We start from the raw sequence: 25,808 nt of genomic DNA, 5'->3' as shown, positions 1-25,808 counted from the left end.
TAAATGGCATGAGTTAGCAAAATAGGATTTAGTCATTCAACTTCATAAAGTTAAGGAAGAGAGTGAAAAGCAAAGATAACTTCTTTTTTTCTTGCAGGAAGGCAAAAAGTGCATTGATAATAAAATTATTAATCCAAATGAAATTCAATTGAAAATAATTATATTTGAGAAGAAAAACTCTCCTCTATTTCTTGTGCTCGTCTAGAAAAATTTGTTTCTTATCTTAAAAATGTTGTAGAGGAGGAAATTACAGCATTCAACATGGAAACACTATGAAATTATTGCACTATAATAAAAAAGTAATGCTAATATCACTCATTTTTTATAACAAAAATGAAAATAATAATCATAACAATGTGGGATGAAAAGAAGTTCATATCAAATATTTCACTTAGTTATTGACCAAGTCTTTTTCATTTTTCAAACTGTTAATTGCCCTTTTATTATTAGAGCAAAGAAATATTTGGGGTGTATGCCTCAAACAGCAGCAAGAGAATAAAGCCCCTCCACATATGATTAAACCTTGACTTCAATATGTGCTTTCTAAAACTTTGCTATTGAGCACAAAGAAGGGGGATCAATACCTCCCCAAATGCACCTCTCCCTATGATTGTAAGCAGATCAAAGTCATCAACACCCATTCTGTGCCTCTGAAGGCGCATATACTCCGTCTCCTTTTTTTCCAAATATTTAAGAAGGTTGTACTGATCTTCTTCAGATACTTCTGCATCAGCGAGCTTCCGCTCCAAGATCCAACGCCTGAAAGGTAAGACAATCAGAAATATAATTTAACAGAGTAAATCCTTCATTATACAAATATTCTAAAAGGAAGCTGTTTTGCATGCTCAATTGTGTGCACATAATAATCCAAAGCTTCAAAACATGCAATGGCCATGAAAAAAGGAAGCACTCCATCACTTTTAAACTCCAGAAAGTATATATGTATATATATATATATAGAGAGAGAGAAGATGGTAGCTGCTGACCGCCAGCTAACTGGGCTTTTTCCATGTTTTCCTTAAATCTGACCATACAGATGTATTCTACATGCTTGGTTTTATAGAAATCAACTCTTGGATCAGTTCGTGCATGTGCTTACACACATGTCTCTGTCTATATACATATGCATGTATGTACTTCAGTACGTGCATGTGTGTGTGTGTGTTGTTTGTCTTTTATCTTCTCTGTTGCTGAGCTGTTAGGCTACATATCTTGATGCAGGAAGTTTCCCAGGTCCAGGAGGCCAATGTGTTACAGACCCTACTTCTGAAATCCTACTATGTCAGAGCTTTATCAGAGGATCTGTGATGAGTTAGCCATGAATGTCCTAATCGTGTCCTGAGCTACTATAATAGTTTGTTATGGCTTTTGTCTTTTCCTGTTCTAGTACCTATTGGATGTTGTTCTGGTAGACCCTTGAGTTGAAGCGAGGAATCCTGTGGTTGTTGGTAGCTGTTGCAGTAAACTCCTGAAAATTGTCCCTGTTATTGAGGTGATTCAACAACTTAGACCAACTGCGCCATATGACATTGAGATATTATGCATTTGAATATGTCACACTCTTTAAGAACGGCATATCTACTAAACTTATATACAAATAGGGAGATCTAAACATTGGAATGAATTAATTATGACATAAAGATAATTGTGTTACGTGTTTAGCTTGGTATTTGGTGGGTGCATAGTGTTTTTGCAGGATTGATCCTGGCTTGTAAAGTGAGACTTGTTGAAGGTTGGATGCATCATGGTTATAACTCGGTCAAGTAGACTACCAGTTGGAGACTTAGGACGAAATTACGAAATGTCAAGTCGTGAATTTCGATCATAGCTGGCTTGGCAAAGTGATTGTAGAGTCGACTTACATTCTCTAATGGCACTGGTGTGTTTGTTGCACATCATTCTATGGAAAACTCGTCTAACTCTGGCAGATTGTGGTTGTTAGTTGACTTGAATTTATATTGGCATGGTTCAACATTTCAAGTAGGTTTGCTTAAGGTTTCATTAATGTTCGTTTTTTGTGCCTAGGGGTTGCAAAGGTTTAAAACAAAATATGAGATAATCATCATTTGTTTCCTTTCTAGATGTTTCGAATTTGCTAAACAAGTTTCAAAAGGTTGCAAATAACACCAGAATGTAACTTTATATACATTCCAAAATCCAAATGAGATAAGTAAACACTAACTTCACTTGTTATTAGATCCATTAGACAACTGTGCTAGATATCAAAATGTTTTTTTACTAGATCTCATAGGTAAATTCCCTATGATCATGATGTGTAGATTTAAGCAAAAGCTTTAAGTAAGCCTCTCTGTAATGTGAGGTAAGGTGCTGGATGGTCATGCTTTTCTATGTGTGGATTTAAGCAAAAGCTACAAGTAAGCCTAATGTGCGAATCCCTTCATAAGTAATAAAATAAATTGCACAAACAATGTCTCATATGTGCTCAACAATATGCCAAAATGGTTACTTTAAATAAGCAAAAGAAAAAACCTCACGCTTCAATCCTCCTTGGGGTCAACCATTCCAAGTTTCCAACTTTGAGATCATGCCATGTTAATCGATCAAAACCAATATAATCATGTCAAACGGGTTTCTTGCATGCTAGCATTATTTTAAGAGTTACCTTATTGAAGAATTCCAGAAGCAAGGCTTTTTGTTTATTTTCCTTTTATAAGTAATAGGTTTCCACTAACATGGGAACATTAGTTACCCAGAGTCCTACTTAAACTAGCCTAGGTGTTTACTACCATAGTTCAAGTAATAGCATTGTTGTCTATTAGTAGAATCAGGACATTTGTTTATAGAAATTATCTAGAGTGTTTATGTCATTCAAGTTAGAAAATATTCAAGTGGCAGTTCTGTAATTTACTATATGTTACTATGATGTAGCTCCAGTTTATGTACAAGGGTGTTCAAAATTCAAATCATTGTACATTGTCCCATAAATGCGAGAATGTCTTAATAAGATAGGACATCCCACAGTGTGTGAATCCTGGACAGCTGGCTCATTCCACATTGGGGCACACCCTTACCATTATTACAAGGTACGGGTTTCAAGACAAAGAAAGATAATGGAGCACATCAGTTTTTCCTATATGCTTCAGTTCATCCCACCCAACTTCTCTTGGCCTTCTTCCCCCTTGGTCCTCTTGATTCTAGTCTCTCTGTTCAAACCTTTGTTCTTCTTATCCAGTTTTTGCTTGCAATGTCATTGTAAGTCTTCTTGGTACATTTTTTGGTTAAAGCAAACAACCATGGATATACAAGCAGAAATGCAAAACCATCTCATTTCACAGTCTAGACTCTGATGGCAGATCAGTAATGTCAACAATCAGCAACCTAGATCAGCTTATCAGTAATCAGGGGTCACATTCAACAGATTGACCTGTTCAATAGGCCAATACCAGCCTTATTTGACTAGGTTTATGAAAAAGAAAGGTTCCAAGTGAAGATCATAATATTATTCTGAAGTGTGTGGGTCTAAAAACTAAATCGTTGAAGTTTTAATCTGCTTCTTAAGTCCACATCTTTTTGTCTTAACTTTTTGCAGGTCCAAAACTACCCTTATTCCCATCAAGACCTTTTGCTTGGCTATGGCTGATGTCCCTGTCCCTTTGAACTCTTATTTTCTTTAATTTGTCCCTAAGAAGCTCAAATCTTCAAATTATCTCACATGAGAACAGCGAATCACCCCTTTCATCAAGAGTTCTGATCCATCTCTCACGATTTTTTTGAGAATAAGGCAAGGAAATAGATAATATAGCCATACTTTCATTGTTTTAGCTTATAATCTAGAGTTTCATCCTAGGATTAGACTGGATAACATGCTTGTCCATATTCTTTATAATTTATGTTAAGGAAAGCCATTTAACATAGAGGGGTATAATAATCATTCAAGTTAGAAACACTACTCACTGAGTCATTCCACTGATAGATCGGTTGCTTACAAAGCATTTGGCATTGAGCATCAGGTATATATGGTGGCAATGGAAGCAAAGGAAACCACTGCCATCAGGCATACAAAGACTATAAGATGTTACCGAAAAGAGCATTGTGGGCAATGTAACATGGGTACATCAAAATGTGCAGCATACCTGTGTCAATGCTGGTATATCTAGGGTGCTGGTGTTGAGTGCTTGTAAGTGCTTCCACATATAATCTCTCTCTCTCTCTCTCTCTCTCTCTCTCTCTCTCTCTCTCTCTCTCTCTCTCTCTCTCTCTCTCTCTCCAAATATACATCCCCAGCCATGTAACATTTTGTAATTTTTCCTATATTTTTAAGCTCAAAAATATAATTTTTATTAAATAATTCTATTTAAAATGTCAAAATTGTGGGAAAATTATTAAAAATGGCTGACGTCAATAGGGGTTTGGACCTGGTCCAGGGCCCATTGAAGATATCTAATATGATATGTAACACTTGTGAATTTTATTATTTTTAACTTTTAAATTCGAGCAGAATTCAGGTTAAATTCAGGCGAAATTCAAGAGTAAAATGGATCTAGGACAGTAGTTAGATCCGTTTTGAATCGTAGATCTCGTAGGAGATCTGTTTTGTCGAATTTGGATAGGGGTTGGTTCAGAAAATGCGTTTTTCAAATTTGACCGGTCACTATTTTGGGTCTTTTTCGGTTTGGATCGGGGTTGACCCGCTTTATTTACATTTGGGTTGACGTCAATATAGATCTAGACCTAGTCTAGGATCCATATTGACTAGTGCCATGTATGGGCTGAAATCCAAATGGATATGGATTTGGATCATGGGTTCAACCCGGACCCATAATCCATCCATAACTTATTTAAAACACAAAAATGAATTTAAACTTTAAGAAACATATATAAGTGAAATATATATATATATTTATAATTAAAGAGGACATGATAGGGCAGAGTTCTACCTTGGGTAGAACTCTACCCCAAGCAATTCCTCTAGAAAGGGGCGTCACCCCCTAATGTGGAAACATCTCTCATTATAAATAGAGAGAGGTTAAACCTCTCTCAAAGTCATTAAGCTGAAAAAAATTAATATTAGAGAGAGACAGAGAGAGAGAGAGAGAAAAAAACACCTTCAACATCTCCTTCCTCTAAGTTTTTGCAGATCTGAAAGCAATGTACGGGATTTTCTCTTAATCTGATAGAAAGAGGTTTAGTTTAGGCCGAATCAAGCATAGGTTTGAAAAGGAAGAAATCAAATATGTGCTCCATACACAGATTTCTTTTTTATTGTTCTTGGCTGTCCAACTCAACAGTTTTTTTTAACTACCCTGATAATCGAGTTATGGGATATTTTAATAGCAAGAACAGATTTATTATAGGTTGATTAAATTCTGATTTGTTTACACCTGGATCGGGTTTAGGACATGTTCAGGTTTATCGTTGTTTATGTATTGAATTTTATTGATGTTGCATCGGTTTTTGAGTGTTCATACATCGATTTAATCTATAAGAATATGTATATATTTGTTGTTGCAGTCTGTTTCCAGATTGGGATGGTTTCTTTTTTTAGAAGCCCCATGGTTCAAGTTCCATCAGTCTTTGATAGAGTAGTTAAATCTTTTCTGGAGACTTAAGCCAGATTTCTTTTCTTTTAAAAAGCCATCGTTAATCATTGTTGAAGGTTCTGTGTACTTACACGCTGATATCATCGACAGCATGATGGGTGTTCGGTTTCTTGGAATGAACCCTCGGTCTGGACCGATTCCCTGTTAGGTATGAATCAAACACCAGATCTGTCCAAACTCAACTCTCATTGGGGCTGGACTGGTAAAAAAAAATGAGATCTAAATCCCATTGGAGGTTCTTGCTGAGATTTTTAAAACTCTGTGTTAATCAAATTTATTGGCGTAACAGTGGATCTGCGTGTTTTCGAGATTGGTGTTGCACAGGGTTTATAAGATTTTATCATGTTTTTGTTATGGTTGTGCACAAATCTTCAGTTCTTAACTTGGTAGCCCATTGATGCTTGCTTTAACAGTTTTGAGTTCATACAAAATGAATTTGTAAACAGTCTGAGATTGAAGCTGCTTAATTATTTCGAAAGTTTGTTTCCCAGATTAAAAAAAAGGGGGTCTGAAATATGAATAGTTCTGCACTAAAACTTTTACTGCAAAACAAAATGAGATATCAGAGACTGGTCTGTATCCGGCTTTGGAGATCGAGCCATATATATATATATATATATATAAAATGTGTCGCAGCGGATGCAGAGCCCTATGCTGTACTGACTCCAAATATTAATCTGGTGCAATTTTGTTTATCAGTTCCAAGTGAACAGATTCACATTCAGTTATATATCAGTTTTGTCGGCATCCCTACTCATTGGGATATCGACTATAACTTGTTTCTGTGCATGATCGGATTCTGTTAAACAGACAAAATCAATAAATAGTTACTTATATATATATGCATGTAAAGTGCTGCAGTCAATACATGCAGGAAATCTTTTGGATGTTTGATTCTTTATCCAATGATTTGGTTATGCATATTATGTTTTATTTCCTGTATTAATTGAGGCATGCATAAACTCAATTATGTGAATTACTATGTTGCAAATCTGTCATGCTTTTAGAAATATGACTATAGTAATTGTAGCATTGCATACATGAGATTGGTTTTATGCTAAGTCACAGGGATTCGGCCAACCGGGTGCCGCACCCACGTCGACGCGACGTAGGTGCGGCACCCGGTGCGGTCAACCGAACCCTAGGTGCGGTCAACGCACCCAGTGTCATTTGTGTCCAATTTTTGGACCAAAAAAAGTGTCCGATGAAAAGGGCTGAGGGGAGGAGGATTAGGGCAATTTTTTTTGCCCTAATCCTCCCGAGTTTTCTTCGAGAAGCCGACGCCTTCGCCGACTCCTTCCAGCTGCTCCTCAGTTATCAGGTACGTCTCTCACTTTCAGTCGCTCTCTCTCTCTCTCTCTCTGTTTCTCACTCTCATTTTCAATAATGTTATTTGGGGGTTTTGGGCATTCTGAAATTTCTTAATGAATTGATGATGCTATGTCATGTAATCGCGTGTACGTGAAAGAGGCTAAACTCTGCATTTGCTAATGTTGTGATTTGATTTTTTTATGACTGTTTTATGTGATTTTGTTGTTGGCAGTGTTATTAAAAACGCGCCTCAAGGCACAAAAAGTGTGCTTCGCCTCAAGGCAAGGGGCTTTATGCCTTGAGGCGCATGAATAAAACACAAAAGCCCTGAGGCATGCACCTCATACGCCTTGAGGCGCACGCCTTGAGGCAAGGCATGCCTCAAAATGAGGCATATACGCCTTTACTGCTTTTGGTCAAATGAGGGTCAAAGCCCTAATTTGACTAAAAGTTAGGGTATAAACAAAGAGCTCCCGACCCTAATTAGAGTTGGGGACCCTAATCTTTTATTTTTTCATTCAATTTCTGTAACTCAAAAAAAAATTGTATTGATTCAGGCCGGATCCGGACCCGACCCGGACCACCGCCTCTCGCTGTCATTAAAGACAGCGAGGGAGGAGGGTTACGAAACCCCCCTCTGCTCTCTCGTCTCTCTCCCTTACCCTCTCGTTCGTCCACTGTCACCGACGCCGGCGACCCCCGACAACCCGCTGCCACCGACGTCGGCGACCTCCCGTCTCCGGCGAGCTTCTCTCCGACAGCCTCCCCAAGTACGCTCCTCCTCCCCCTTTTCTTTTCCCCTTCGCCGCTTTTTCTCCCTCTTTTCTCTTCTTCTCCCTGTCATCGACAGACGCGGGCAAAAGCCCCTTCCCGTCGGTTGTTTACGACGGAGAAGGGCCGTGCGACAGGGGTTTTAGCCCCACCTGTTGCCGACAGGTCGGCAGGGGTAAAACCCCTGCCGCCTGTGAGGAGGGTTCCGACAGGGGGTTTTGGGGCCCTTGCCTGCCCTTTTGTCTCTACCAGGGAGGGTCGAGACCCCTCCCTGGCTCCTGTTCCTCTAAGAAACCGACAGGGGCCTTTGGTCCCTATCTCGTTTCCCTGATAAGCAAATCGATAGGGGCCTTTGGCCCCTGCCTCCTCTCCCAAACGTCGCAGGGGGGTTATTGGCCCCTGCGTCTCTCTCTCTCTCTCTCTCTCTCTCTCTCTCTCTCTCTCTGCTCATTTTCCTGGTAGGGGCCATCGGCCCCTGCCCTTTTTATTATTCCAGCAGGGGCCAAAGGCCTCTGCCCTTTTTCTTTTGCTATTCCAGCAAGGGCCGAAGGCCCCTGCCCCTTTTACTGTTCCAGCAGGGGCCATCGGCCCCTGCCCTTTTTGTTGTTCCAGCAGGGGCTGCCCTTTTTGCCTGCCAGCAGGGGCCGATGGCCCCCTGCCCTTTGTACCTTTCCTAGCAGGGGCCATCTGCCCCTGCCCTTTATACTTTTCCAGCAGGAGCCGATGGCCCCTGCACCTGTTCTTTTGGCGGCAAGAGACGTTCGGCCCTGCCCCAGCCCTATGTATTGGAGAAGTTGAGCCTTCTCCTTATTTTTGCTTTTGTCTTAGTTGCATGTTAATATCGCATATTTGCAGCTACGACGGATCTCGCTCGTGCTCTGCGACCCGAGCCATCAATCGTGTACACCCGCAGATGCCAGCAAGCTCGCAACTCTCCAAGGTAGGGGAAAATTGCACAGAGGACTTGGATAATTGAATTAAGTTCAATTAAACTAAAAACGATCATTAAAAATATATATATATATACAAATATATATATTTATACGAGTATGCACTTAACTCAAGGACGCGGTTTCGCGATCCTTGCCCTTTACCTTCTAGCAGTCTTTACTTGCCGTCGCGCATCGCGTCGAGGTTTTGCGTTGCACTCCTGCTTACAGTTTTTACTTGCTGTTGCGCGTTGTGCCGAGGTTTTGCATTGCACTTCTGCCTACCGTCTTTACCTTGTTGTCGCGCTTTGTGCCTTGGCTCTTGCCTTTGCATATGTGTTGTTATTGCCTTGCTATTACAGATGACGTGCAGGTTTTCGCTCTTTGCGTATGCCTTAAAGGCATCCTCGTGGAGGATGCAAGGGGCATTCACCACTCTCTCTCTCTTGCGACGAGAGTTGAGTTGGGAGATAGCGTTACATCCTCGTCTAGGGAGAGAGATACCTCGCAAGGATCCTGACTTTTCGAGTACGCAGTCCTGCATACGAGTTGGGGTTCGAGCGAACTTCTTAGTAGGAGTTATGTTGAGAAACCTGCACCCCGTCTATCGAGGCCGGTATCGAGTCATGCGAGGCATGTAGATACCCTGATAGCGGATGAGATTCTAAAAAATCGCATGCATAATGTTAGCACAAGGTACTGACTGTTTCAAAAGATAAAGAATGTCAAAAGTAAAGTTGATAAACATTACATCTTTATGAAACACTCCTGTTGAGGCTTCTATTGAGGAGCTATACTCCTTCATCCTAGAGTACTTGTAGTCGTGCACTACACGTCTAGTACTGCGATGATCGGATGAGACGGTCGTGCGACCTCGAACAATGCTAAATGCACAATGTTGTAATCACATAAAATGGCCTCACATTCGCCTTCACAGGCAAGATGCTCGAGTGGTTTAAAGACTACAACATAGAATGGGTCGTTAGTTAAGCAACCCCTAATGCACTCATTCGCTTCTTGTTGTCTATCAAGAGAGAGGACAGAGTGATACAAAACTCCAATGGACAGGTTGTTAACAACCACCCCACGGGCAATGATCCGACCTCCCCAGTCATTGGAGTTACGGGAAAGGGGCTACAATAGTTAGCTCAACACTTCTGCAGAAGTTGGATGCATCCGTGGCACTGCTTATCAGCCTTTGGGAAATCCTCTCTCGGCTAAAGCCGTCCCTTTAGGAGCGGACTCAACTAGCTATTCGGGTTATTGAAAATACATAGAATAACAGACGCCCGAACTAGTCTCAGTTGTTTCTACGTTTTGCCTGCGTGTACCCGCAGGCCAGTAATATCGAAACATAAAGTCTGTTCACACTGGTTGTTGGGCCGTGAGACTTGCTTGCACTACTTACTCGCTTGCACTACTTATTCGCTTGCACTACTTACTCGCTTGTACTACTTACGCGTTTGCACTATTTACCCTCGTGCATTGCTTACCTGTTTAACTGCATATCTGCTTTAAACTGCGTAACCTACTGAATTAAATGTACATAATTCAGTTTCCTGTAGTTACTATTGTACACCTACTAGTTTTTCACGAAACTAACACATTCTATGGGTACATGTGATGATTAGGTACACCACGGGTGATGGCGCGATGGCAAGATGGTTCAAGACTTTCTTTTTCCTGCTCTTAGCTCACGTCCTGGACGTTTGAGGTTTTGTAACGGATTTTCCTTGGGATATTCGAATTTTGTACTATTTGGAAACTTCTTTTAATGGAAGTGGCTTTTCCAAGTATCTTACAAGTAGCATGGTTGGTATGTTTCGGTTCTTTTAGCTAACGCGCCCAAAGTTGTCAGCTTGCCTTTCTGAATTTAACAAAAGAATAGTATTTCATTGATTTCATAAACAAACTCTGAAGGAAAGAGATATTTCTAGTCTCTTGCCTGTTTTCTGAAAAGGTTTGCAAGTTTGAAAATTTGGGGCGTTACAGTTTCTCTCTCTCGTATTTTTCTCACGCAACTTCTCTCTCTCGTCGCTCACACGCAGGCTCTCTCTCGTGGTCGAGCCCAGAAAACAGGTACTCTATCTCTCTCTCTCGTCTCTCACATGCCTGTACTCTCTCTCGTCTCTCACACTCTGTCTCTCTCGTCTCTCATGCAACTGTTCTGTTTTTTTATTACTTTGGGTGGTTGGCTATTTTCCGGCCAGCCACTGCTATTCTTGGTTGGTGAGTAGTTGAAAAATGGCCGGTTGTGCCTTAAAACTTGAAAAAAATGATTTTTTCAGTCATCCGACTGCCAGTTTCTCAAATTTGTAATCCCCATCCGACTACCTGTTTCTAAATGGAGCCTTACTGTTGTTGCCAACTGTTCAGTTCACAAGACTATTTCATTAAGCTCGGTATGTCTAATAGCATTCCAACCCTTCGTTAAATGCTAAAAAGGTTACCCTAAAAAATTCTCTCAATTCTCTCATTTAATTCATATGAATATTCATATATGGCAGTTCAGCGCGAGCACCAAGAGGTGCCATTATAGAATTAAATTTTCTATTCAGAGTATCTGTCTCAAACTGTGAATGTCCTGTACGAACCATAATAGCGTCAACTTAGGTGTTCTTCTTTCTTGTGTTAGTAGTTTCACACCGTGCGCATGTGCATACACACATATATTTATCTATTATCTTTCATATGTTCTATAAGTTCTATTGTTATCAATGCAGTTCTTTTTTTTTTCTGTCCATGATGCAGTTTATTTCTGTTTTCATCTTCGTTCAAGCCTTATCAAATCTTCATGAGGTTATCCATGATTGTAGGGTCTTTTTGCTTGGGGTATCCATTGTGGTTTATCTTCTGGGTTGTTTATTTAGGCAGTATGTTCTATTTTATGACACATTTTCTCTGGGTAGTTATGGTTTGAGGATAATTTGCAAAATCTTTTTGCTTTTTGTTTTGTCATGCCTCTAAAGCCCAAGAGATTTTCCAGCATGTTGTCTATGCTTCAACCATTTTTTGGTGATTTTCAATCTTGTGCTATTTTTTCTGATGCTTGAGTGCTCCCTGCTATCAGGATGGAAGGTGGAAAAGCCTCTTCCCAGAGGAAAGAGGTTATAATAAAATAAGCAAAACATGGATCAAGAGTTTATTAGAAAATGAATAAGGCATGGACTTTTTAGTGTTTTTGCCACTGTTAAATGAGTTTTTGATTTGTACCATCCAGGTTGGACCAAAAAACACAAAATATGACAAAAAGCTATTATGTTGGCCAACTACATCTTTTCCTTAGTGGAAGTCATCTTTCCCAAACTATCAAGTGATCTTGTTTTAGTTTGGTATGAGTTTATGAAGAGATTTTAATATTGATTTCTTCATAGATGCACCGTTCGCAATAGATGTATACATGTTATTTTCATCTAAATAATTGATGTAATTGTGATTGCTGCATATTTGGTAGAGTGGTTTTAGTTTTTGATACACATTTGAGTATTTGGGTCTTTTTCCTTTGTTGTTGAATGATTTAGTTCCACAAGAATGATTCCATAGAACCGTAAATGTTCTTTTATTTGGATTTTGAATGTGTCTATTATCAAAGAATGGTATTTGTAATATAAATTTTTGTGTTAATATTTTTTTTATATGCATAGAGACGTAGGATGGAATCATGGAACTAAAGTTCAAAATCTCACAAAAGATCTCAAACTCGTAAGACATGTAATTTGCAATTACTGTCATAAAAAGACTACAGGAGGCATCTATAGGTTGAAACATCACTTAGCTGGCACGAAACATTGTGTAAGCATGTGCGAAGCGGTTTCACCTGATGTGAAAAGGTTTTTTCATAAACATCTAAGGGATCAGAAGCAAAAGAAACAAGAGGAAAAACAAAATAAGTTTGAAATCGGAAAAAGTGTTTATTTTGGATCATAAATAGGCGATAATGTGAACAAAAAAACCAGTGAATCATGTAGTGATGCAAAAACAAGCCCAGGTGGTCTCATGAACCTCTTTGTGAATAAAGAATCATGACAAACCACAATAAACACTGCTTTCAAAAGAGATGAGAGAAAAAATGTATGTTGTGCCATTGGTGGATTTTTTTATTCAAATGCATTATCATTTAATCTTTGCAACATTACATATTTTGGTGCAATGGTAGAAGCTATTGCAAATTATGAGCGAGAATTCAAACCGTCTTCTTACCACGAGATCAGAACATGGATTTTAAAGGACGAGGTAGATTGTACTCATGAAATTTTAAAAGAATTTAAAAAGGAATGGTCAAAAGTTGGTTGCAACATTATGGCAGATGATTGGACAGATGGAAAAGAAAGAAACTTAATTAATTTTTTTGTGAACAGCTCATTTGGGACATTATTTTTGAAGTTCATTGACATCAGCGACATGAAAAAAACTAGTGCAAATTTGTGTAAGTTATTTGAAGAAGTTGGTGAAAGTAACGTGGTGCAATTCATTATAGATAATGCACCAAATTATGTGGCAGCTGAAAATCTGTTAACAGCAGATAAAACATGTTTTTGAACACCATGTGTGGCGCATTGCTTGGATCTGATATTAGAAGATATTAGAAAGATCAATTTTTAAAGATACAATGAAAAAGGCAAAAAAAAATACAAGATATATCTATAGTCATGCATGGGTATTAAATTTGATGAGAAAGTTCACAAAGAATAAAGAACTTCTATTTCAGTCGTCACTCGTTTTGCCACAACATATCTCACGCTTCATAGTATTGGATGTTATAAGAAAGAGTTGAAGTCGATGTTCTTGTCTTCAAATTTAAGATCATCTAATTACTATAAAAAATCTTATGTTAAGAACATTTTTCATATTGTTCTTAATTATCATAAGTTTTGGGCTGCAATATCATATGCAATTAAAGTTACACTACCTCTCGTGAAAGTGCTGCGATTAGTGGATGCAGATGAGCCTACTATGAGAATTTTGTACGAGGCAATGGATAGAGCAAAGGAGAAAATTGCTTCAAACCTTGACAAAGTTGAAAAAAAATATAAACTTATTTGGGATATCATTGATAGACGATAGGACTAACAACTTCATAAGCCTTTGCATGCAAGTGCCTATTATTTAAATCCTCATTTTCATTATGTTGACAACTTCAACCCGGATGGATAAGTTATGAGTGACTTTTATGATTGTATTGAAAAATTGGTTTCTGATGCAAATGTTCGGTTAAAAATTACAACACAAATCGATGCATTTAAAAAGACAAAGGGGTTGTTTGGTAGAGAGGCAGCCGTTACAACAAGAAAATTAAAAAGTCCCAGTAAGTTTGCAATTATGTTGTTATTTGTTAATATTTTTTTTATATTTTTGTTAATTGTGACATCCTTAATGTTTTTATCAATTTTTTATTGTTTTATTTGAATGCAGCTAATTGGTGGAGTTCATTTGGGCACGAAAATCCCGAATTGATGAATTTTGCAATTCGAAACCTAAGTTTGACGTGCAGTGCATCGGGCTGTGAGAGGAATTGGAGTACTTTCTCATTGGTTTGTGACTTTGTATTTTATTTTTGAAATACATTTTTATAAGTGTAATTATCTTATAATTGATTATCAATTATTTGAAATTATAGATGCATACAAAACAAAGGATCAGACTTGAACAAGAGAAGATGAATGCATTAGTTTTTGTAATGTATAATATGAAATTAAGAGAGAGAAATACGAGGAGAAGGGCTACCAAAGACCCTATATGTCTACATCATATAGACTCAGACGATGAGTGGATTGTGGAGAAGGAAGATCCAGTGTTGCCTAGTGATCTCAATTGGTTGGAGGATTCATGGTTGGATCCGAACTTCAACATAAATGCCATTGAGCATGTGCCTATAGAAAAAATTAGTTCACCTCATGATTCACAAAGTGGTTCTAGGCAAAACAGGTCTCCAAGAGATCAAGGTAAAGCTATATTCATTTTTACCTTGCTATGAATACAAATGTATTTTTTTAATTAGATAAAATAAGTATTTAATACATGATTTTTTATTGAAGAAAAAAGAAAAGCAAAAGAAGTGGCTGAGGATGTAGAAGAAGAAAGTGCAGATGATGAAGAGTCAAAGAATGAGGATGAAGGAGAACCTATTTATATGTATTCCTCAGATGATGACATTGAAGACTTAGATACTGATGATGATGAGACACAAGAAGAGCCTAGACCTTAATTCATATCATAGGGCTATGGGCATTTAATGTTTTTGGGGTCTTTCATTTGTACTTGTGAATGCTAACACTCTCATTTTGATGAGTTTTGGACAAATATATTAACATTTGATTGCTAATGCTTACATGCATTTTCTAATTATGACATGTTGGTTGTTAATGCTAATATGCATTTCGTTGTTAATGTTATTTTTTTATCGAATGAATGCTCATATTTTACTTTTTAGATACTTACGTAGATCAAGTTGTTGCATTAATGTTGCTTCTACATGTTAATCTCATATTTTTTCAATATTTATTTGAGATTTTTTATTTCTTGTTGGTTGTTGCTTCATCAATATAGCATTTTTTATTTATTTGTAATTTTAGATCTTTTTTATAGTTTTTTTTTAAGTTTTCAAAAAAAAATTGAGGCTTACGCTTTACGCGTAGCCTCAGATTTTGGTGGAGCGCCTCGCTACGCCTGAACGTTTTCACAACACTGGTTGTTGGCTATCGGGTTGTTAACATTGATCGTTAAGTAGAAAAAAAATTGTGTATACACAATCTGTTTAGACGTTTTCCTTGAAATAAAATACTTTTTTATTAGATTCCTGTCAATGTTATTGTTTCCCTAGTACTTGGCGTCAAATTGATTCTCTGTGGAGTTCAGTTTTGACATCCTCTAATGTTTGAGAGTGATCCTATGTCATTCCTAGTGAATGGTTTGATTTTTAAAAAATAGTTTTTTTGCAAATCTGATTATTGTTCTTTCAATCCTGTTGACACATATCTAAAATTTTGTTCGTCCATTCTCTGTCGTCTGAATGCAATATCGAAAGTTTGTTTATTGTGAATATGCTTAGAAGATACTGCAATAGTGCATGTTTCATTCTATGTTTTTATATTATTGTTGCAGACTTGCAGTCTTGAATGTGCATTGAAAATTCAGAATAAACGTGAATTTGTCCAACTGATTCACATTTTTTGATATTAGTCTTGGTAATGCCTGTTAAAACTGACTTTTATTGCTTTGAAGTTTGCACTCAATGTGGTTTTTTACTCTTTTCTATTTCTCACATATCTTTGTTTTCAGTTGTCGTATACCGATTCCTACTTTGCACTCAATATTATAAATCTTGATTGTGTGCATAATTGATTGATTTTAATATAAGTTATAACTTTTTTTGTGTTTTTAGAACAAAAATGATGGATAAAGGAAAAGGACTTGCGTCATCGTCATCCCCACATGTGAGTTCTGCTGCTAGTGTTGTTGATAGTTGTAGTGGAAGTGATGATGCAGGGTCACTATGGGTACATGTAGATAAGCTTGCAAAAACTGGAGAAAGTGGTGAAAACAAGAGATTTCGATGCAAGCTCTATGAAAGAGATTTTGTTGGGTCTTACACAAGAGTTAAGGCTCATTTGTTAAAGATATCAGGATATGACATTTCAGGATGCAGAAAAGTTGATGAGGCAATGCGAAGACAATACAAAAAAATATAAGAAGAATATGAGAATAGAAAGACAATGAGTGATTCTTGTGCAATTTGGAAGCCACCAAGAAAATGCTAAAAAGAAAAGAAAAGTGAATGTAAAAGGTAGAGGAACAGGAACGATAGAAGCATCATTCAATCCATATGGAATGAAGGAGATGGATAAAAAAGTAGAGAGGTATTTTTATTCTAGCTCACTCTCATTTAATGCAGCTAGAAATCCTTATTGGAAGGATTTAGTCACTTCTTTAGCAAATTGTAATTTGAGTGGCTATGTACCTCCAAGCTCAAAAAAACTACGAACCACACTTCTTGCAGAAGAGAGGGCATATGTGGAGAGGTTGCTAGAGATTAAAAAATATTTATGGGAGCAAAATGGAGTTTCTATTGTTTCTGATGGGTGGAGAGATATTCAAAGGCGTCCACTAATCAATTTCATTGCTTCTTCGCTTAGTGGCCCAGTATTCTTGAAAGCAGTTGATGCATCTGGGGAATATAAAAATGCGGAGTATTTGAAGGGGTTGTTTATAGAAGTCATAAAATAAGTGAGTGATTAAAAAGTAGTACAAATCATCACAGACAACGCTCCAGTTTGTAAAAGTGCAGCATTGAGTTTGGAGAGTGAGTACCCTCATATTTTTTGAACTCCCTGTGTAGCACAGGGCTTGAATCTGGCCCTCAAGAGCATCTGTAACCCCAAAGAAAAAGAAAATTCACCAGCATATGCTTTATGTTCATGGATTGAAGAATTAGAAAGAAATGTCAAAAGCATTACGAATTTTGTTGTTGACCACCATCATGCTAATGCTATATTTAATAAGCATTCTGACTTGAAATTGTTAAAGGTCGTTGAAACACGTTTTGCGTCCATCATTATGATGGTGAAGAGGATTAAGGAAGTGAAGAATGTTTTAGTTAGCACGGTGACTGATGGGAATTGAACATTCTATCGTGCTGATGAGTTTTGGGACATAGTGGTATACTTCCTTCAATTTACGCAACCTATTTGGAAAATGTTGAGAGAAGTTGATAAAGATGAGCTCATGCTTCACAAAGTTTATGAAATGTGAGATAATATGATTGAAAAAATAAAAATTGTAGTTTTCAAGCATGAAAAAAAAAAATCTTGCATTTGATGATTCAGAATTTTTTAACCATATTCATTCAATTTTAGTCAGAAGATGGGATGATTGCATGACACATTTTCTTAATCCAAAATATTATGCAAAAAAGTAGCAGGAAAGTGGTATTGGTCGTGTCCCTCCAAATTTAGACCCAAAGCTATCAAGACATAGAAATATGACAAGACTTTTTCCATCAAGACATAATCTAAATCAAGTCACACAAGAGTTTGAAAAATTAGCATCTTCGAGATTATATGGACAAGCATTACTCGCGAAAGAGAAGGATAATATAGATCCTACCATATGGTGGTCAACATTTGGATCAGAAACACCTCTTCTTCAACGTCTTGCATTAAGATTTGTTATCCCAGCCTGCTAGTTCATCTTATGAAAAAAATTGGAGCACATATTCTCAAATCCACAACATGAAAATTGGGTTTGTAAAGCAGACAAGGAACATCCAAATTTTGAGATGTAAACCCAGAAGAGTGTGACTTAGAGCGAGAGCATGATTTCAACATTACAAACATGGATTTATCTGAGCTTAGTTTTCCTTCTTATGATGCATTTGATGATGAAGCAGAAAATTATTAAGATCCATTACTTCATTGTCATATACATTGTAGGATATACTTTTGGTACGTAATTTAGTTCTTTTCTACTTTACTTTTGGTACGTAATTTAGTTCTTTTCTGTTTTACTTATTTGATTGATATTTAGGTTGATTTAATTGTGGTGTTAGTTTTTATGACGTAGAATAGAATTATAGATTGTTAATTTGATTTATTGCATGCATGATGAATGATATTATGATAATGTTAACGGTTAAAACTTCAAAATTATATATATATATAATATATATATATGTATAATTTTTTACATTTTTGCCCTGCGGCACCCCCGCACCCCCGCACCCAAGGTTTCTTAAAGTGTCGCATCCCCGCACCCGCACCCATGTGACAAGTTTTATGTATGGGGTTTGCTTCCTTAAATATGAGTAAATCGTTTTGTCGAATGGATTATAAATCAGATTTGAAAGGGGTTTTTGAAAAACTGAAATTTTACCTATGTTATCCCTAAAATTTGATTTCCTTTGGAATCATGAAATCTGGTTGGTCATAGATATGTCATTGAATATGAACCTAATGAGTGCTGAAACTGGTCGGTCTCAAAAAGTTTGGATTTTAGACCATCATGATAGATCTGATTGTATTTTATAAAGCTTGGTATTCGCTCACTGGCCGTGAATATGTGTTGATATCATGTTTTTTGAATTGTGAACATTAAATTGTTCTCATCTATGGATGATTGCCGTTACTGTGAGATGTGCAATGCTATTTAATTTACGTAGTGGTTATGTGTGAATCACTGATGGGCCTTTGGAGGCCAGGAACATGTGTTGCTCATAAAATAGTAAATTGTAAATGCATTGTAAAATAATTTTTTTTAAATTGTTTCTGAATTAATTACACTGTTGAATTGATAGGACAAAGGCCCAAATTTGTTAATGTAATGCTCTTCCAAGAAAGCACTAGAATCACGCAAGTGAAGTGTCTAAAAAACACTCTAAGCAAAATCTACAAAAGGGTAAATATGAAAAAAGACAATAATGAAAGGAAGTTATTCATAAAATGAAATGCTTAAAAAGCATTTTGGAGAAGTATTTTAACTACTGCACCCCTATGTATACAAGAGCAAGAGGGAGAGCTCTGAGCTCTCCCTTCTAGTCGTTGGACTAGTTCCAACGACTAGAAGTTTGGTCAAGTTTCAATCAAAATTTGACCAAATACTATTATCTAGTTCTAATCGAACTAGATAATAAAACAAAAAAATAAATAAAAGAAAATAAAAAAATATTATATACAAAATATATAATAATAATATTATATATAGGGATGGCATTGGGGTGGGGTGGGGTGGGGCGGGGCAGGGGACAAGGTCTCCACCCCCACCCCACCTCAAGATTAGAACCTTCATCCCCGCACGGGGATGGATTTTAACCTCCCCTGTTTCATGTCCTCCATCCCCGGTTCAAACGGGGATGAGGCGGGGTGGGGCTATTGCGGGGAAAAGTGGCGGGGACGGGGCAGGGCGGGGATGAGGCGGGGTGGGGCTATTGCGGGGAAAAGTGGTGGGGACGGGGCAGGGCGGGGATGAGGCGGGGATGGGGCAAGGCGGGGAAAAGTGTACGTCCATCCCCGCCTCCATCCCCGAACGGGTTTTAACCTTCGTCCTTGCCTCCATCCCCGTTTCATACCCTTCATCCCCGGTCCAAACGGGGCGAGGTGGGGCGGGGCCCCGCTTTCTCCCGGTCCACTGCCATCCCTAATTATATATATATATATGTATTTTATATTTTAACATTTAATGCATGTTGATTTGCATAATTGTTCTTGTATAAGAACTCTTAATTAATTAAGATGGCAAAAGAGACCAATCAGTGTAATAATTTTCTTCCCTAGTGTCCCTCTGAAATGGTGGGAACCTTGGATGGCGGTTATGGGGGACCGTAAGGATACTAAATACCGTGTGCATTTTTTGTCCTCAAGAACCCGATGTGTGGGTCATGTTCCCGGCTACGGTTATAAGGAACTTTCAGCCACTTTGCCTGAGGGTGTTGTTGTTAACTCAGCTGTAGTTATTGGTATACCAAGAAAGTGGCATCAATGGATGATGATTTTCTTGATATTCCGGCATTAGGTGATGATTCATAATGTTCCGATTAATAGTGATGATTCCTAATATCGGTCGGGAGACAAGTGTGAAACCCAGTAATTAAAATATAAATTGTGTGTTAAGCTATGACTGAAAACTGCCTTGAGCTTCGAAAACTTTACCCGTTTTGAGTATCTGCAGGTTCGTATGAAAGTGAAAATTAAATTTGTGTGTATTAAATAGGGACATCCATGCAAAAGCAATTATGATAAATTAACTTAAAAAGTTATTCATGCATCCTTAGATGGTAAGTTAGTTATGATGATTTGATGCATGTGATTCTTCTTAAATTTTTGCTTGATTTAATTTATGTTATTTCTTTATTGTTGGATTTTGAGAGGATCTCGTACAAGAACTTCGGTTCTTACCTGTTTTCTAAAAATGTTTTTTGAGGCTCCACGATGTGAGGGACTGATTGGCTAGAGGACTCCAGGTTTATGGTTTGGTGGCCCGAGTTCTGATGTGCACCAGATTGGCTAGACAGGATTTTTGAATTTATGAACTTTATTGACATTTGATTTAATAAATAAAGTTTAGTTCATGGTTTAAATTTACTTTATGTCTGATATGATTGATGGATTGTGAATATTAAGTCTGTAATGTGCCCCTGGTCTTTGGAAGGTTTTCCGCAATTGTTTAAAAAAAATCTGCATTTTTCAAGAGTCAGTTTGGAGTCGTTACAAACCGTCATTTAAAAGACACCTCATACAATGCATCCAAACCTGTGCCTATGTGACAGATTGTGGGGGCCCCAACCATCATTTAAAAAACACCTCAAACAATGCATCCAGATTTGTGCCTATGTGACAGATTGTGGGGTATAAGTAGGTCTATTAGACCAAGCATAAAGTAGATGAGCATGAGAGATTCAAGGTGCACCTAACAGCAAAAACTTTTTCTCAAACGTAGAGATTAGATTATGAGAAAGTACTTGATGCAGGCATCAACTGGAACCAAGCTAATGCTCACTTGATTAGGACCTACATCAAATGGATGCGAAAAATGCGTTCTTGCACAAAGATTTGAAGGAGAAAGTTTATATGAAACAACCACCAAGGTATTGGAAAAGAGATCTAGCCTATGTCACATGGGTGCGGGTACAAATGCAGACACGGGTGCGGAGCAATTTCAAAAAATTTGAACACGGGGATATATATATATATATATATAACAATAATAAGATTGTAAATTTTAAAGCAAAAATAAAAAAGTAATTCCATTGAAGTAACAACACAAACTTACCAAAATATAACACATAAAGAAGCTTGTGAGTGTGATAACAACAAAACTTATCATAAATGGACAAAAATAGACTCGGTCAAAGTTGACCGAGTCTAAAATGTGGACGGACTCGGCCCCGGTGCGTTGACCAAGTCTGACACTTAGTTGACCATGTCTGAAGCCGCACCCGTGTCGGGTGCGTCGACCTTTTAGCCGAGTCCGTGTGACTTAGGATCTTGCATATTAAAGATATCTTCTTTATGTTTTGAAATAAGCACTCAGGCCTTGTTTATTTGTTTGCCAACTTTAGAAAACATAGAATCACATTTTTACTTATTGGTCTGGATGACATAGTTATGATAGAGTCATCTTCAAACCATATTAATGAGGAAAATATTATGTTAAAGCAAAATTTCAGATGAAAATCATGAGGTACAAGTACTTGAAAGAGTAGTTCATAAGGGGCAGGGTCATATGTTCCTGCCCCATCTCAGCAAAAATATAAATTGGATATATGTTAAAGAGGAGTGGAATGAAGGATTGTAAAAGCGTATGTATTCACCACAAACCAAAACTTAACTGATCACACAAATGAGAACCATGTGAAGATCTCAAGGCCTATAGAAGCATCATATTCGTATGTGCTTTACCATATTTCACTTTTACTTGAATATTCTGCATGCACCTAATCAAGTATCATAACTCACAGATTCATATATATATGGACAAGTCTCTGGTGCAGATGTGCATACAGTATCAATGAGTTAAAATGAGTAATATATCATTGCTCATGTTTTTCTAAGTGAATCCAACCTTATGGATATGATCAAAATGGTCAGTTTGGCAAGGATAGACTTTTGACTCGCTGAAATCTGGTGTGTTCACTGTACAGGTTTTTTTAGTGATTCAAAAATGAACGGCCATAAATGCACTAAATTTTTATGACTAAAAAAGGCATTTTCTGTCGAAAAAAACACAACCCAAGGGTTATCTCTAACAAATTGACTATGCTGCTCATTGATACCGTATGCACATCCGCACCAAGACTTATCCCATTATATATATATATATATATATATATATATATATATATATATATATATGGTGGTACATACTTGATTTACATATATCTAAGCTCCAAAAGAAAATTTTAATCTTTGGATGATGTTTAGCATGTTTTATTTACTATTTTCATGTATTAAAATTGACTCAATTAAGATTTTTTATACCATTTCTAAACCACCTTATTTTCATTAATTGTGAGCCAATGATTTTTCACCACCTCAAAAATGAATCTTATGGTGCATTAAACATTATAAAACCTTCTAACATATTATATAAACCATGCTAAGCACATCTACACAGTTAAATCTATCATTTGGTGGCTAGATCCATACAAATAAGAGAGCGTACCACCATAAGGTATCATGGTACAGAACCACCATAGATTTTCCCTATATATATTATTTATTTATAAGATTTTAAAAGTTCACAGTGGCTCTTTATTATAATTGTCATGACTAAGGTCATTTTAATATTTTTATAAAGTATTTCTAAAAGTACATCTAAATAAGTGTTTATTTTGTTCATAATTAATTGTGTACTATTATTAGTTATGACAGGTAGTTCATCAAAACTGCATTCTAAAAATTGTTAAGAACAAGAAAGAATTCTTAACTTTCAACATCCACAGCATGCGCACCAGTCAGATATGGGTAGGCTCATGCTTGACCCATGTTGTCCAATTTTGTATCTTTGATTCACTCAGATCTCATAACAGAATCACAGATCCAGATCTGATATCAGCACCTGAAAACTGGATTTGGTGAAAACAAATAAATACTATTATTCTTTATGTGGAAACTTTAAAACTGGTCAGGTTAGACTCATTTCCAACCTAGAGCCAACAATATTTGCTTACCTAATTCCAAACCACAACGTGACAAGCCCTGAGTCCCCGACTATATCATGTTCCAAATGAGATACAGATTTAGATATTTGCTGCCTATGTCTGGAAACACAGGTCATATTCGTTCCAGACCTGGGTTAGAAATCCAACTCTTTTGTATCCATCACTGAAGGTCATGGGCCATGGCCGGAAAAAAAAAGGGAGTAAAAATATAGATAAAGAATGTTAGAATGAAATTGATAGAATAAAAGATGTCATGACCAAGATCTTACTGAAAGTAGAGAAGAAAAAAATGGAGCTCTCAGCTTCAAAAGTGAAGCTAAAATGACAAGTGAAAGTTTTGGCAAAGAAGCTTATGTATGTATGCAGTATGCACATGCATGCATGTTCACCCGCACGTGCACACACACACAATCAGCAAAAACTTAGAAAAGCCAGGATGAAGTTGATCTCTAATGGAACCACCGGTGGTGGTTACCCATGTGGTCAGCCAGGTCTTGTGTCAAGCTGAAGGCCCAGGATCGAATCACACTGGTGCATGGAGACTGCTGATGCTTTATCACAGTTGGGGCAAGTAAGGCTGGGTGGTTGTGTCCTCAACCCTGAGTTTTACCTCGCAGGGAAGCCGGTCCATTAAGCGATCCGGTTCTCGGTGAGTGTTTTCCTTCATCATAAAAAAAAAAAGAGTGGATCTCTAATGGAAAGGGTAAATCATTACTGGTCTATTCTGAGAAAAGGTTGTCAGCTTCCATGAAATGCTAAACTAAGTTATTGCCAATGGATAAATGAACTACAATATCCCTGGCATAATCCAACATTGCAAATAGAATCACAAAAACTAAGAACTCGGAAACAAAGCAAATGTAACCATACAAGAGGAACACTGTCCTGCAGCATTTTGGAAGCTCAAATTAATGATACTTGCATAATAAACTTTAAAAATCCCATCACAGTTCGATTTTAGCAGAAATCCTCGCCAAACAATCAATGAGAAGTTCCAAATTAGCGGCTCGAAAGACACGGTGATTGCCAACCAATCATGGTACAAGCTATAGCATTTGCTTGTGTACATACAACCCACTAAACCAAAGTTTAACCAAGAAAAACAACTAAAAAGCAACAAAAGTCATCAGAAATGCATCTGTGTTGGATCTTACCTCTCCTTCCGTTCTTGCAGGCTCTTCATCTGCGTCTTATAATGGTTCTCAATATACTGCTTCGCAGCTGCAACTTTCTGATTCGTAGCGCTCGAAGGAGCCTCATCACTAACCTGCTTTTGGCTATCCTTCCCACTATCTGCTTCCTTCTTCTTTCCCGAAGCCTTCACCTTGTCCGCTCTAGGCTGCAATTTCTGAAACCAACTTCTTGCCGACTCCATCGTAGCACCACTATTACCAACACATCCTCGTTCCAAAACCCAAAATTCACCCCAAAATCACCACAGCTACCGCAGAAGAACCCCAATAATGGAATCCCCACTCGCAACCACCCCAAAATTTCCACCAAAATCCACTCTCTGAAGCAAAGAAAGAACAAATTCAGATCATATATGTCAAATTCAATCGTAAAAGAACATTCTTGATCAAAATTAACCACTATTCCAAAAAGAATCAACTCGTAAGATCCGACATTAAAGAAAAAAATGACGAAGAAAAGCCAAAAAAATCGACAACCAACGAATCAAATTGCCAACATAAACATCAATTCCAACCTCTACCTTATCCTAACCATCCAAATCCATGAAAAAAAACACCATCCCTACCCTCAAACGAACTAGTAAAACCCAATCTCAATCAATTCCGCACCATCAAATCCTCAAATGAACAAACCAGACGCCCGAATTCCCCAGAATAGAACATAATCCGCAATCCAGCAACCTCAATTTCCACGCCTGGAAAGGATCGCTCAGAATTCTCGAAACCAGAAGCGATCGAGAACCAAGGCGATACAGAACGCGATCCCCGAGATCAGCGACCGGACGAGAAGGAAAGATCGGGATCGACAAACGAGATCGAGAAGAGAATGGGACTCTTACCCTCAAATTAGGGCAACGAGAGAGGTGAATGGCATCGAAGAGGAGAAGACCGTTTCAGAGAGAGAGAGAGAAATACGGGAAGGAAATTTGGCTCTTTTTTCTTTTTTTTTTCTCTGCCCCACCCTTCTTCTACGCTTCGGCTCGTCGAAGCCTGGATAATGACTATAATACCCTTCAAGATTTTCCGTTTTTCGGTGATGTGCTATTGAAAATTACTTTTTTACCCTTTTATATCATCTCGTATAAAAGTAGGGCCGGGTAAACGAAACCAATAAGTTGGTTTACCAGCTGGTATGAGCGACTTGTTAAGGTCAAGAAGTTGGCGAGAAACGTCACTAGTTCAAGCCTACTGAGGTTTCCTCACCAGAAAGTCTGAGTGGCAGGCGGAGAGATCTCAAGGGTTTTACCTACCGAATGTTTGCCAATCTGCAGTTAGTAATGGGGGAGGGTTTTTCCTTGGCCTATTTTTGAAAAAGAAAAAAAAATGAATGAACTTAAGTGGAGCTTGTGTTTGCTCATTTGAGTGGGGTGGGGGTCGCTATATTGCAAACTAT

At 37.7% G+C, this 25,808-nt stretch overlaps 1 protein-coding gene across 3 annotated transcripts in view; it reads right to left on the bottom strand.

Moving 5' to 3' along the window:
- The window catches only part of LOC149834462 (uncharacterized), a 62,577-nt gene extending 37,190 nt beyond the window's left edge, over positions 1-25,387 (bottom strand). The window contains exons 1-3 of one of the 3 annotated variants that reach the window (XM_090011429.1): positions 25,255-25,387; positions 24,377-24,735; positions 585-759 (exon numbers count right to left, since the gene is read on the bottom strand). In XM_090011429.1, coding sequence (XP_089867555.1) covers positions 585-759; positions 24,377-24,597 — 396 coding nt within the window. In that variant the 5' untranslated portion in view covers positions 24,598-24,735; positions 25,255-25,387. The other 2 variants (XM_090011427.1, XM_090011428.1) reach the window with 2 other exon arrangements.
- Between the last annotated feature and the right edge of the window lie 421 nt (positions 25,388-25,808).

The sequence above is a fragment of the Nuphar pumila genome, chromosome 6 (assembly GCF_984573655.1).
Source record: "Nuphar pumila chromosome 6, dmNupPumi1.hap1.1, whole genome shotgun sequence".
NCBI lineage: Eukaryota > Viridiplantae > Streptophyta > Magnoliopsida > Nymphaeales > Nymphaeaceae > Nuphar > Nuphar pumila.
This window is presented reverse-complemented; position numbering and strand designations above follow the sequence as displayed.